A 14,110-nucleotide genomic window follows, 5' to 3' on the forward strand; every position below is an offset into this window, starting at 1 on the left:
CCGCATGCGGTTGCGTTTTTTCCCATGGGAGAAATAGGAGCTGTCATGGGCTGTCACCGCAGACGCAAGACCTTGCGGTTTCTGTACTAAAAAATCAAACGAGTTTGATTCTTGCCGCAGACTCTTGCGTTTTTATATGTCAACAGTAAATATTGTTCCTAGTAGACTTTAATGAGATTGTATGCTCATATAAGTGGTATATTCAAACATTAAAGTATTATTTTTGGCAAAAAGCTGTGCTCGTTTGACAGATCAAAAACGCAACCGCATGCGGTTGCGGAAAGCTGTGACCACAGGTTAAGGGTATTTGGGTCTCAGATTGGGAACGACTCGAAAAGCTCCCGGTAGGGTTCGGATTCGTCAGGATCCAAGGTCACATCTCTACAACGGGCTGTCATATGTTTTATGATTTATTTTGTAAACAAAAACACGCCGGTTCCATCTTTCATTCTGCACGATGTGTGATCGCGTTGAAGAATTAGAAGGTTCTGAGCTCGGCACTAAAGACTACTGGGAGTCTAGCTATACCAGGGAGATTAAAAACTATCGTGACCATGGCGATGTCGGAGAAGTGTGGTTCGATGAGGATAGTCAAAACCGCATCATCTGCTGGATAGCGAAACAAGAGGAAACGATCAAGGCGGACGATTCAATAATTGATTTAGGTAAGCTGTTTGCCTGCTTGCCCACACACACATTGTAAAAACGGTCATTGTTTCATTGGCAGGATGTGGTAACGGAATGATGCTGATTGAGCTGGCTCGTGAAGGTTACACGAAGCTCACCGGTATCGACTATTCGCCGAAAGCTATTGAACTGGCGAAAGCCATTTGTAAGGATCAAAGTTTAGCGATCGACTATAAAGTGGTCGATTTGCTCTCGGAGTCGGAAGTGAACGCATTGGGCTTATTCAAAGTGGTGCACGACAAAGGAACATACGATGCCATCAGCCTGCATCCTGACGACGCGAAAACTATGCGAAACCTTTACATTGACCACGTCCACCAAATGCTCACGGATGATGGCCTTTTCATACTCACCTCGTGCAACTGGACCGAAAGTGAGCTGGTCAGCAGTTTTGGGGAGTTATTTCGACTGCAAACGGTGATTCCAACTCCTACGTTTAAGTTTGGTGGAAAAGTAGGTAGTGTGGTTACTTCGGTGGTTTTCATAAAAAATACCTCGAAATAAATTGTATTTATAATACCTCCTCATAGCCTGCATAAGGTTTGAGTTATTAATTTAAAAAAGTGATTCTATCCCCTCTTCTGCTTCTTTTTCCACGAGGATTCACCACAGTACGATTTTTGAATCCTTCGCAAGCTAACCTGGACACATACACTTCCATAGTGTTATGGACCAGCTGCTAAAGCCATATGTCCTGATTTTCTTGGCAGCTGATCCCCAAGGAGGCTAGCGGAAGTGTACCAACGATAGGTACATATTTCAAAGTGGAAGTTTGTAGAATATGCGTGGCGAAACTAAATACGGATGTATATAAGAGCGTCGAGATAGACTTGGCAGAGCCAACAAAAGAGTTCTCAGCCTTCCGGTTAGCTAGCAATCAGTTCCAAAATTCGAGTTAAATTTAAATACTTAATCTAGAATTGAAACCTACCACTAGATATTTTAAAACCCTATTGCTGTTGATCCTGTTCGTGGTCCTCCTGTTGTTCTTGCAACAGTTGTTGATGCTACGTTTGTTGTAGTTGTGTTGAAGTTGTTCGATTGCGGTTTATTTTTAACACTAGAAGTACCGGACTATTTTGACTGGTTAGGTACTTTTTCAATCACATTTCTTTCTTAAGGTTAAACAATTCTACCAAATGTTAATGCATGGCTTTTACACATCCATTGTTCATTATTTCGTTACGACATATCCAGGGTTCACAGACACGGTATTATCTTTGGAAACAAATTTTGCTTCATTTGCACAAGCTTGTGCTTGTTTTGAAAAAAAAACCGGTTTCGCCCGATTCGAACCGGTACGAATTTCCTATTTTTTTAAATATCCTTTTAGCAAAATATCCCGTTTTGAGTTAGTTGTCAACTTCAGTTCAGTGTACGGTGACGTTTCCAACTGTCAGCCAACACGATTCTTCTGTCTTGCTCTAGCCACTGTCTCCCGGGCATGAAAGCATCTCACCTTCACACCGCTTAGGAAGCGCTTTCGTTCAACGTAGTGAATTTACACGCAATCACACCTCACTTCGTTCTCAGATTTTGTCCGGTGCAAATGTGTTGACTTCGTGGCTCTGGTGCGCCCTGTGTATCCGGTGGTTCGTCTCTGTCTCTGCTACCTCGGTCCTGTTGTGGGACTAAATTTGGAAAGCTTTACACGTATGCAAAGCACCCTGGCGATTTAAAGGTATCTATGCAAGTGGATGGAGGCTTGTTCTCTAAAGAATCCTCTCGTTTCTGTGTTTGCATCCTCGGCGGGGATGTGCGGGGCCGGGGGCCGGGGTTACCCTGTAGTTATGATGGAATACGATCGACAGGCACGACGAGGTGGTAATCGGTTTCACTTGGATTTATCTTCACTTCTTCTTCTCTCAAGTGATAGTGACGGTTTCGAAAGACCCGTAGTGATACTCCCGGAAAAAGGAAAGTTTAGCTGAACCACGTAGCCGTTTCGGAACGCAAGATGAGCACGACTCCAGCGCCTGCCGCCACCCCTGCTCCACCACCTGTGCTGAAGAAAGGAATCGTGAAGCAGGTACTGTACCGTCTTTCGTCTTCTTACAGCCCGTCCCATGATCCCATACTTGTGATCGTCTGTTAACCGTGCAAAAAGAGAAAATATGTGACAGAACATGCCGATCAGTAAGGCAATGGACAACTGCACCAGGGAACACGATCTGCCTAGTATCCAATTAACTATGCAGTTCCGGCGCCTTTTAAAGCCATACGAAGGTTTGGACCGTGAAAAGCAGTAGCGGTTCTATAAAACCATCAAAGAATTTTTCCCTTCTGTGTCGCTGTGGAAGTGTTCAACGTGACTTTTGGCTGCTACGATTTCTCATTTAACTTTCTCATATTCCGTCTCACATTGCGATCACCTCTCTCTGTCTGCCTCGTTCCATTGACGGAACCAACGAATTCTCGTGTGATCACTCTCATCTCACTCCCCCTACCGCTTAGTGAGAAGTGCTTGTAGTGATGAGCATTACGTTTCGTGGAACTTTAAGGGATTTAATTTTCCTACAGGGGTTTTAAAAATCGTGAAAGTGCAACAGGCTGTATTATTGTTCAAAATAAATTGCTTTATTCAATCGCCTGAGTAAGTGCTCTCTCTGATTTTTGTTTGGGCTGGATGCAACTTGTTTACGTAACTTCTTGAATTCTTTCATGATAATTATTGATCGTCTTTGCTGATGGTTTTAAAATACAAGAAATTTTATTTTTTATTTCTTCCAGCAGCGTCCACACGGCATCGTAGCGTATCGATTTTGATTCTCCGTCGTAGTGTAAATGTTGGTCAAGGGGCCTTAGCCACGGCCATAAAAAATAGTTGACACTACGATGGAGTGTCAAAATCGTTACGCTACGATGCCGTGTGGACGTCTAGTCATGATTTTGGAATCAGAATATTTTACATAAAAACAAAGGAACAGATTCTTTGATTTATTTTTTTTATGCGAACGAATGGGAAATTAAAATTAATGTAATGACAAGTTAGTGCATGAAAAAACTACGAATGCCAATTTATTTAAGATTGTTTGGATTGTTTGTACAAGAGTCGCGTTTGGTTTCCTTAAAAATACAGTTGATGGTGATGAATAAAAGAGGTATGTTTCTAGTTTTGTTGGTGATAGCCGACTTCATCACATCAAGTTTCACATTTAGACACATTTCAATTTACCTATGTTTAAAGCCACCGGTGGCTTAGGATTGTGAACATATTATTGTTCATTCAGCGATAAACAAAAATGGATTTATTTGATTAGTTTTGTGCAGCTGGGTTCGGCGTTCCAGGAATCAGGAACTAGATAATCCGAAGAAGAACCGGAACTCTTGACACACCTCAAATCTGTCATTTACTCGGGACGTCTTACATGGCTTCTAAAAAGCGCACGTTGTTGCCACGAGGACTCTGCTCGTACTGAATCGCCTGTTTCACTTCCCTTTCACTAGATCCTTTCCGGCGATTCGGTGATTCTGCGTGATAAACCCGTGAATGGTCCGCCCCGCGAGAAGCAGCTGAATTTTGCCGGTGTGGTCGCTCCGAAGCTAGCGCGTCGTCCAACGAACGGTTCAAGGTAAGTATCGGGGCCAGGTACATAACCTCTAACGCCTTACGCGTGTATGAATCTTTGTGAGGTTATAAACGATTGACTTCCGTTTCCCCAGTGATGGCTCGAAGGATCAACCTTACGCCTGGGAGGCCCGTGAATACCTGCGCCAACGGTTGGTCGGGCAGGAGGTGTGGTTCTACTCGGAGAAACCGCCGAACGCGAACCGCGAGTACGGCTACATCAAGCTGGGCAAGGACGTGAACTCGGAAAACATCGTCGAGTCGATCATCTCCGAGGGACTTGTGACGGTGCGCCGGGACGGAGTCCGTCAAACGCCTGAGCATACCCGCCTTATCGAGCTGGAGGATGCGGCCCGCAAGGCGCGGAAGGGTTTGTGGAGCGATGCTCCGGAATCCGAGCATGTGCGTAACATTACGTGGAACATCGAGAACCCGAAGCAGTTCGTCGATCAGCACGCGGGCCAACTGATCAAGGGTATCATCGAGCACGTGCGGGACGGTTCGACGGTGCGCGCTTTCCTCATGCCAAGCCGTGGTGTTTACCAGCACATCACGCTCATGATGTCCGGAATCCGCTGCCCGGGCTTCAAGCTAGACGCCGACGGCAAACCGGACAACACGACTGAAGTGCCGTTTGCGGATGAGGCTCGCTTCCATGTTGAATGCCGCCTGCTACAACGAGATGTGAAAATTAGGTTGGAGTCGAACAGCAACACTAACTTCCTCGGGACAATCCTGCATCAGGACGGTAACATTGCCGAGTCCCTGCTACGCAACGGTTTCGCCAAGTGTGTCGAGTGGAGCATACCGTACGTGAAGGAAGGCATCGAACGCCTACGTGCCTCTGAGCGTGAGGCCAAGAACCAGCGACTGCGCCTCTGGAAGGACTACAAACCACCGGCGGCACTTGCGAATACTAAGGACAAGGAGCTGATCGGTACGGTCGTAGAGGTGTTCAACGGTGATGCCGTTGCGGTGAAGGTTGGTACCGTCACGAAGAAGGTGTTCTTCTCGTCTATTCGCCCCCCGCGTCCGAAGGAGGATGATCCTCCCCGTACTAAGAACTCGCGTCCGTTGTACGACATTCCCTGGATGTTTGAGGCTCGTGAATTCCTGCGCAAGAAGCTGATTGGCAAGAAGGTTACTTGCACGCTGGACTACGTAGCACCCGCCCGCGATAACTACCCGGAGAAATTCTGCTACACTGTTAGGCTGGGAGACTTGTAAGTATTCAATACAATGTAAAAAGTAACTACGATTTAAATCTGTATACCCAAATATCATTTACACATATTTCTCATGGACGGGATTTTATAAGAGGTTCGTCATTGCCATTTTTGACGGACATAAGTTGTAACAAAACAGAACAAACATGTTCAACATAATCAATCGGTCCGCATGCACGCTTCTTAACAAAAGTAGCGTAAGAATGAGCAAATTTTAATTCTCTATCTTTAGAATGTGTAGGATAGAAAGGGTTCGCGAGAGCCGAGCGGTTAATTCGGTTAGAAAATCGGCACACGAGCGCCGAGGCTCACCACCTCTACGACGTGCGTTCTAATCCCAAACGTGACCGGACTATCCATGTACACAAAGCGAAGAATGTTTAGTAAGCTCTTTACGGGGAGGCATGATCGAAGACGGTTGTTACGCTAAGAAGAAGTTGGCGTCCGGAACCATCATAATAGGTTCGTCAATGGTAAAGTAATGTTCACAGATGTTTTGTTTGGTTATTCCTGCCGTTAAGGACATGGATCATACTCGCTTTAGTTCTGTGACACAATGCAATGAATACTTGAACAATTAACATGGATTACATAAAAAATGGATATCGCGGGCGTAACATGTATTGTTTCGTCTACAATGCAAAAATGATATAATAATAACGATATTTAGGATGCTTCAGAAATTAATCTGGCCGGAATCATCAAAATAGGTTCGTCAATACCTTTTTGATGGGAAATGACTTGATCAAATGATGGAAAAGTAATGTTTACAGATACTTCGTTGAGTTTTTTTTCTTCCTTTTAGGACATGGATCATACTCGCTGTAGTTCTGTGATACAATGCAATTAACATGCATTATTCTCAAAAAAATTGAGATATCGCTTGCTATAATACTTTAAAAAATGACCGGAACCATCAAAATAGGTTCGTCAATTCCTTTTCGATAGGAAATGACTTGATCAAATGATGGAATAATAATGTTCACAGACGCTTCGTTGACTTTTTCCTGCCTTTAAGGACATGGAACAAACTCGTTTTTTAGTCCGATGACACAATGAAATGAACATTTGAACAATTCAGAAGATGCTTTACTCTTTAAATAGTGATGTATCGATGGCGTAACATGTATTATAGCGTCTACAATACAAAAATGATCTTATAGTAACGATATGTAGGATGCTAAAATAATCAGATCAGAAATTAATCCGACCGAAACCATCACAATAGGTTCGTCTTTCCCTTTTTGATGGGAAATGACTTGATCAAATGATGGTATAATAATGTTCACAGATGCTTCGTTGAGTTATTCCTGCCGTTGGGTGGATCATACTCGCTTTAGTTCTGTGACACAATGCAATGAACTTTAGAACAATTGACATGCATTATTCTTTAAATAATTAGATATCGCTGGCGTAACATGTATTATAGCGTCTACAATACAAAAACGATCTTACAGTAACGATATATAGGATGCTAAAATAATACTTCAGAAATTAATCCGACCGAAACCATCACAATAGGTTCGTCTTTCCCCTTTTGATGGGAAATGACTTGATCAAATGATGGTATAATAATGTTCACAGATGCTTCGTTGAGTTATTCCTGCCGTTAAGGTGGTGGATCATACTCGTTTTAGTTCTGTGACACAGATCAATGAACATTTGTACAATTAACATGCATTATTCTTTAAATAATTAGATATCGCTGGCGTAACATGTATTATAGCGTCTACAATACAAAAACGATCTTACAGTAACGATATATAAGATGCTAAAATAATACTTCAGAAATTAATCCGACCGAAACCATCACAATAGGTTCGTCTTTCCCTTTTTGATGGGAAATGACTTGATCAAATGATGGAATAATAATGTTCACAGATGCTTCGTTGAGTTATTCCTGCCGTTGGGTGGATCATACTCGCTTTAGTTCTGTGACACAATGCAATGAACATTTGTACAATTAACATGCATTACTCTTTAAATAATTAGATATCGCTGGCGTAACATGTATTATAGCGTCTACAATACAAAAACGATCTTATAGTAACGATATATAGGATGCTAAAATAATACTTCAGAAATTAATCCGACCGAAACCATCACAATAGGTTCGTCTTTCCCTTTTTGATGGGAAATGACTTGATCAAATGATGGTATAATAATGTTCACAGATGCTTCGTTGAGTTATTCCTGCCGTTGAGGTGGTGGATCATACTCGCTTTAGTTCTGTGACACAATGCAATGAACTTTAGAACAATTGACATGCATTATTCTTTAAATAATTAGATATCGCTGGCGTAACATGTATTATAGCGTCTACAATACAAAAATGACCTTATAGTAACGATATGTAGGATGCTAAAATAATACTGCAGAAATTAATCCGACCGAAACCATCACAATAGGTTCGTCTTTCCCTTTTTGATGGGAAATGACTTGATCAAATGATGGTATAATAATGTTCACAGATGCTTCGTTGAGTTATTCCGGCCGTTGAGGTGGTGGATCACACTCGTTTTAGTTCTGTGACACAATGCAAAGAACATTTGTACAATTAACATGCATTACTCTTTAAATAATTAGATATCGCTGGCGTAACATGTATTATAGCGTCTACAATACAAAAATGATCTTATAGTAAGGATATGTAGGATGCTAAAATAATACTGCAGAAATTAATCCGACCGAAACCATCACAATAGGTTCGTCTTTCCCTTTTTGATGGGAAATGACTTGATCAAATGATGGTATAATAATGTTCACAGATACTTTGTTGGGGTTTTCCTTCCTCTAAGGACATGGAACACCCTCGCTTTATTTCTGTGACTCAATGCACTAAACATATACCTTCTTCACAGTTTTATCCGGGCTGCACGTAGTTGCCCGAGTCTAGTGTGGGTAATTTGTCACCGTCTGTTTTGTTTCTGTGACTCTCTCTAATGTTTGTAGTTCAATGCTTCTCACCAGTAAAGATCGTTGTGTTATGAAAAATTAACGTGTTTATGTTTGCTAATCTTTACAGGAATGTGGCCGAAGCAATGCTCGAGAAGGGTCTCGCGACGGTGATCAACTACCGCCAAGACGATGAGCAGCGCTCACCCGAGTATGACAAACTGCGTGCCGCCCAGGAGCAAGCGATCAAGGGTTTGAAGGGTCTGCACGCGAAGAAGGACATCCCGGCGCACCGCATCAACGACCTGACGACGGATCATTCCCGCATCAAGCACCACTATCTGCCGTCGTGGCAGCGTGCCTTGCGCACCGAGGCTATCGTCGAATTCGTTGCCAGCGGATCCCGCCTGCGACTGTACTGCCCGAAGGAAAGCTGTCTGGTAACATTCCTGCTTGCTGGCATCAGTTGCCGCCGCTCGGCTCGTCCCGCCATCGGTGGGGCACCGGCCCAGGAAGGTGAACCGTTTGGCGATGAGGCACTCCAGTTCACGCGCGAACGTGTCCTGCAGCGAGACGTTAGCGTGAAGATCGATACCACCGACAAGCAAGCGACTAGCGTGATCGGCTGGCTATTCGCAGAGAACAATATGAACCTCTCGGTGGCCCTGGTCGAGGAGGGTCTGGCCGAAGTGCACTTTACGGCGGAGAAGTCCGAATACTTCCGCTCGCTCAAGGACGCCGAGAACCGCGCCAAGGCGAGGAGGAAGAATATCTGGAAGGACTACGTCGAGAAGCCGGTGGAGGAGGAGAACAAGGATGAGATTGATGATACGCCGGACGTAAACACACCCGCCGACCGGAAGGTCAAGTACGAGAGCGTCGTCGTGACGGAGGTGACTCCCGAGCTGCACTTCTATGCCCAGCATACCGAGCAGGGTGCCAAACTGGAGGAACTCATGACCAAGCTGCGCCAGGAGTTCAAGGCTATGCCCCCGGTAACGGGAGCGTACGCGCCAAAGCGTGGTGACCTCTGTGCGGCCAAATTCTCCGAGGACGACGAGTGGTACCGTGCGAAGGTGGAGAAGGTCGAGAAGGGTGGCAACGTGTCGATTCTCTACGTCGACTATGGAAACCGCGAGGTAAGTAGCAAATGTAGGAAGGGAAAGAAAATTCAAAGCCGCAAGCTCCTTAGATCCATTTCTGTCACTTCAAAAGAAATGCTTGAGTCATAAGCTTGCCAGAACAAAACTAGCGAGTGAACCATTGACTTACGGTCTTTACCCGGCACGCAAGAAAAACCTCCACCTGAATGTCTTTTCCGATGCAGGAGAGTACGCAGCACTTCCGGAACGGGTTCAGTGTAGCCAGAGGTAGACGGTAATATTCTTTTGCCTGTTCACTTCGATAGCTTCACGACATGGGCCACGGAAGGTCGTGCATGGTCTCTCCAACGCGTCGAAAATGTACGCAGGCTACGAGGGTGCATTCTAATTGTACCGCCTGGTCAACCAATTCTATGGCCGTGTTCCTCGTACAGAACTTCCCCGAGTCGGATGAATGATAACCTTTTGGATAGGTTGTGTGTGTACCAAGGAAATAACCATTACTTTACCCTTTTCACAGAACGTTCCCTCGACCCGCCTAGCAATGCTCCCGCCTACGTTCCTCTCGGAGAAACCGTACGCGCACGAATACGTGCCGGCCCTGCTTGTCTTGCCGACCGACACCGACGATCGTAACGAAGCGGTGAAGGCGTTCTCGCAGGACGTGCTCAACCGCAGTCTGAACATGAACATCGAATACCGGTAAGTGAAGCGCGAATCATTTATGCTCATCATTAAACACCAGCTTCACGCGGTCCGCTGCGGCATTGATATGCCAAAGCTGTGACAAACAGTAACATCATTGTCAGAGCTTCTAGATCATTACCAAAAGTAAAGACAGAATCGAGTGCGCGGAACACTTCCGCCGCTCGTATCCGTACCGACCTTCGGAAGCAGGTACGGCTGCTGGCTTAGCCCATCATTCACCGTATGAAGCATCAAATAGGTTTTACAGAACACTTTCATAATTTAATCCATATTTCTCATCGTCGAACGCCTTGAGCTTATTTTGTTTTGTGAGTTGCAGTGCCAACGAATGATCGAATGACAATTTTCTCAAAATAATGTGATATAAATCTTTTACAGCATCACCGGTACAGAGTATGTGACCCTGGTGGATCCGAGCACGAAGTCTGACGTCGGAGAGGATCTGATCGCCGACGGATACGTGATCGCGGACAAGAACAAGAAGGATCGTAGACTGACCAAGTTGGTAAGTGTAAACTGACCACCAAGCTATGCGTTCTTAAATTATCTAATGTATATTAACAATCTATCTAATGGATATCTTCCCTGATCTAAAAACTGACTGATGACAATGCGCGAATTTAGCCTCTTTTTGATAGTCGATCATAAATATCCGATAATGTGTCAAAATACCATACCAAAAGAATTCAAGGAAAAGCGAAAAATTCGTTCAAACCGATCCTTACGCCTAGATGCGAGACCTTCAAAGATTGCTTTCTTAGTTCGACATCGTTGCCTTTTGCCGTCAAGTTTATCTGTAAATTAGTACGCAAATATGAGATATAATTTGTTTAACCTTTCTGCAACAATTTCGTCACTAATCCTTTTGATATTGGTGAGGTTTATGTATGCTCTTTTGATCTTGGTGGTCCAGAGTAATTACGTGATGGTACGCAAACCCTAACGGAGACTCAAATAAGCCTGTTCACCCATGGTGCGATCTTGTTACCAATGTTAACAGGGACACCTAGCTTGCTCAGCCTCTTTTGTGTTCGTGTCAACATCTTTCTTATCGATAAGTCGAGTAGATGAATCGGATCTAATTGTTTTCTTTTCCGACCTTTCTTCCTCAGATCGCCGATTACAAGGAAGCTGAACAGAAGGCCCGTAAGCACCATAAGGGCATCTGGCAGTACGGTGACAGCACCGAAGATCAGGCTGGCGAGTTTGGTCTCAGCCGTTAAGGTTCGCCAATCGAGCCATCCCTTTTCGCTCACGCATCTCCATCGCAGTCCAGTTCTTCCCTCTCACGTTGTTCTCTCAACGTATATCCTATCGTTCGTTCCGTTTAGGGCGGACGTCTGGGATGTGCGATGTAGAGCAGAATTGAGGGCCCCCGCTGAGAATAAACGGACATTAAACAGTAACTCTCCGGAGGGGAAACGTTGCAATTCTATAATATCGTCGTCCTCGTGATCGTGTTTTGTCAAAGTCGTACCGGTTGAACCGGTCTTCTAAAGCACACATACACATTAGAGACAAAAGGAGGATTGAAGTTGGACCGAGTGAGTTGCGGGCGAATGAACATGAAATAACACACCTGCCTATCAATATAAACAGTAAAAAAGCTATATAATGTGAGATAAAAGAGAGAAAAACAAAAAATCATTTCTGATAAAGAAAACATCGTTTCAAATGGTTCATTTACGGCTCTATATATATGCTACGATATATTGCAAGAAACGAAATCGTTTCATGAAAGGAGAGACTACCACCAACAACCAAGAACTAGCATGATGCTTCCATGGACTCAACTGTCCAAATGACAAGAACACTGACTAAACATCGGTTGGTGCCAAACCAACAGTCAATATCATCGTTGAAGCGCTGGAAGCTGGAAAGAAGACTAGAACTAATAGAGTCCACAAGAAGAAGGCGTAAACAGAGCTAGTGTATCTCCCCTCATATTGTAAGATGAAGATGAATGTGAGCAGAAAGGCAACTAAAGTAGCGATGTCGAACATAGCAGAACAGAGAGAAAGATTGAAAAAAAAAATGTAAAGGCCTCGGAAAAAGGAACCGAATAGGGAATGTGTTTATTGATGGTTACGTGCATCTCACAGGAATGGCACAGGAGAACAGTGTTGGTTGAAGAGATTGGCCTTTGTTCACATGTTCACATATAGCCATTAGTTATCACAGATTTGTGTTTATTTTTTACGGTTTACGCGTAACGCATTATATATCTTCACCTGATTGTCATAATGAATCTTTTTTTTTTACAGTTTTTCTTTTTTTTCTTGGTTCCATTTATGGTGAAAATAAAATTTATCCTGACATTATAAAAATACCTGTTGTGTGTTTATGCAGGTGTGGGATGTTATTAGGATCCGGATGGATCTCCAACGCCCCCTTCATACCTTCGCTGAAATCCGAAAACGGTTATACCTAAATATTTTCTCATATTAAGTTGTTGATTTACGGACATTTGTATGAGGGTATCTGCGGTGAAGGATCTTGGGGTGTGGTTGGACGATCCCTTCAGTGATCATATAAACTCAGTAGTGGACAGAGCAAGCAGAGCACTTGGCCTAATAACGCGCATGTCAGCAGAAATACGGGATCTTTTTTGTTTGTGGGCGCTGTACTGCTGTTGGGTCCTCCAAATATTGTAATACTGTCGTGTTGTACGGTCTCCTGTGGGGTTTACAGGTATGAACAGGCTGGAGCGAGTATAACGTAAATTTATTCGACTCGCTGTGAGGCTGGTTGTAATCGTCTCTTCTTCCCCTATTCCATCCTATCCTTCGCCTTCGTCACTTGCTTGCTTTACATACCAATGGCGACACTCGACCACCCAATCCTTGTTCATTGCAAGCCTACTCCTGCAAAACATTGATACCCTTCTTTTTCTACCCTCTTTTTTTTTTAAATGATCCGTTGCTTCAGGCACTAACGGTCAGGGGTCGCCAAAGTCCCGCCAACTGATTTTATTCGACCATTTAAAAATACGGGCTTCATACAAAAAACCCAATTTAATTTTTATCGGATTTGTTCACGATGCCAGGTTTATTTTCTTCTAAAAAATGTAGATTAAAATTGTTGAACGAGATGTTCCTGTTATATGTTGAAAAAAAATAAAAATTCAGCGAAAATAAGTACGAAAATGTTAACATTAAAAGTTAAATGATAAAATTTAATATATTTTATCTTATACCACTTTTTATGTAACTTCACTGCTTATAAAGTTGATATCCCATTCTAATAAAATGGGAACGGATTGAACAAGCGTGTAGCGTAAAACGGAAAAACTGTTTCCGTCTTCTAACCTCTTCGCTCTATCCAACCTATAGCTAGATATGTTGTAATAAGCATAAAAATGAGCATAAGTATTTATTAACACATACAAATTATATTGTCGCGTGCCCTTCTTCTGTAAAGTGCAGTTTTGCCGTAATAATGAGCATCATCATACTCCGTCTAGCTGATGTTACAATCATCATATCTAATTTGCTGCTTTTATCTCAACCTTCTAGTTGATTCCGCAACGGGAAATCCCAAGGGTTCGAATTTTATCGAACTTAATTCAAATTTGATAAGGTCGTCTTGTAAGGCAGACGGAAATTGAACCAGATAAGCAAACATGGGGCCTACCGGGACCATAAAACTATCCATAAATCTACTGTTGGATCACAATAAACATACGACGGAACTGGTGATTAGTTATCTGCTGAATTAAGCTGGACGGATTGTGAAACCATTTAGGGAAGTAAAGAGATAAAAATTACTACGCTCCGCCTGTTCTGGTATAGCGAGGAAATACTGACATCGAGTTAAATTAAATGACACAGAAATCTACGATACTTGTTACTAATCTTGTATTTTACGCTGAAGAATACGTTTGAGTAAAATTTTGAATTGTTTAATTGATTATTATAAATTGT

General features: G+C 43.2%; 2 protein-coding genes across 2 annotated transcripts; both read left to right on the forward strand.

Annotated features, from left to right (window-relative positions):
- The first annotated feature begins 448 nt into the window (after positions 1-448).
- Positions 449-1,206, forward strand: LOC131281268 (EEF1A lysine methyltransferase 2). The gene is made up of 2 exons (XM_058310544.1): positions 449-665; positions 728-1,206. Exons 1-2 carry the CDS (start codon positions 458-460, stop codon positions 1,189-1,191), a joined length of 672 nt encoding a protein of 223 aa, XP_058166527.1. The 5' UTR covers positions 449-457; the 3' UTR covers positions 1,192-1,206.
- A 1,017-nt stretch (positions 1,207-2,223) lies between these two features.
- On the forward strand, positions 2,224-11,531 carry LOC131281062 (staphylococcal nuclease domain-containing protein 1). The gene is made up of 8 exons (XM_058310314.1): positions 2,224-2,368; positions 2,558-2,716; positions 4,135-4,259; positions 4,351-5,478; positions 8,507-9,515; positions 10,000-10,181; positions 10,566-10,692; positions 11,300-11,531. Exons 2-8 carry the CDS (start codon positions 2,645-2,647, stop codon positions 11,408-11,410), a joined length of 2,754 nt encoding a protein of 917 aa, XP_058166297.1. The 5' UTR covers positions 2,224-2,368; positions 2,558-2,644; the 3' UTR covers positions 11,411-11,531.
- Positions 11,532-14,110: the final 2,579 nt, after the last annotated feature.

The sequence above is a fragment of the Anopheles ziemanni genome, chromosome 2 (genome assembly GCF_943734765.1).
Source record: "Anopheles ziemanni chromosome 2, idAnoZiCoDA_A2_x.2, whole genome shotgun sequence".
Lineage (NCBI taxonomy): Eukaryota > Metazoa > Arthropoda > Insecta > Diptera > Culicidae > Anopheles > Anopheles ziemanni.

Bases quoted from the DNA above. Each gene is read 5' to 3' on its own strand.
- LOC131281268 (XM_058310544.1), top strand. From the start codon at position 458: ATGTGTGATCGCGTTGAAGAATTAGAAGGTTCTGAGCTCGGCACTAAA. The intron at 666-727 runs GTAAGCTGTTTG...TTTCATTGGCAG, and splicing joins CGATTCAATAATTGATTTAG to GATGTGGTAACGGAATGATG.
- LOC131281062 (XM_058310314.1), top strand. From the start codon at position 2,645: ATGAGCACGACTCCAGCGCCTGCCGCCACCCCTGCTCCACCACCTGTG. The intron at 2,717-4,134 runs GTACTGTACCGT...CCCTTTCACTAG, and splicing joins AGAAAGGAATCGTGAAGCAG to ATCCTTTCCGGCGATTCGGT. The intron at 10,693-11,299 runs GTAAGTGTAAAC...TTTCTTCCTCAG, and splicing joins ATCGTAGACTGACCAAGTTG to ATCGCCGATTACAAGGAAGC.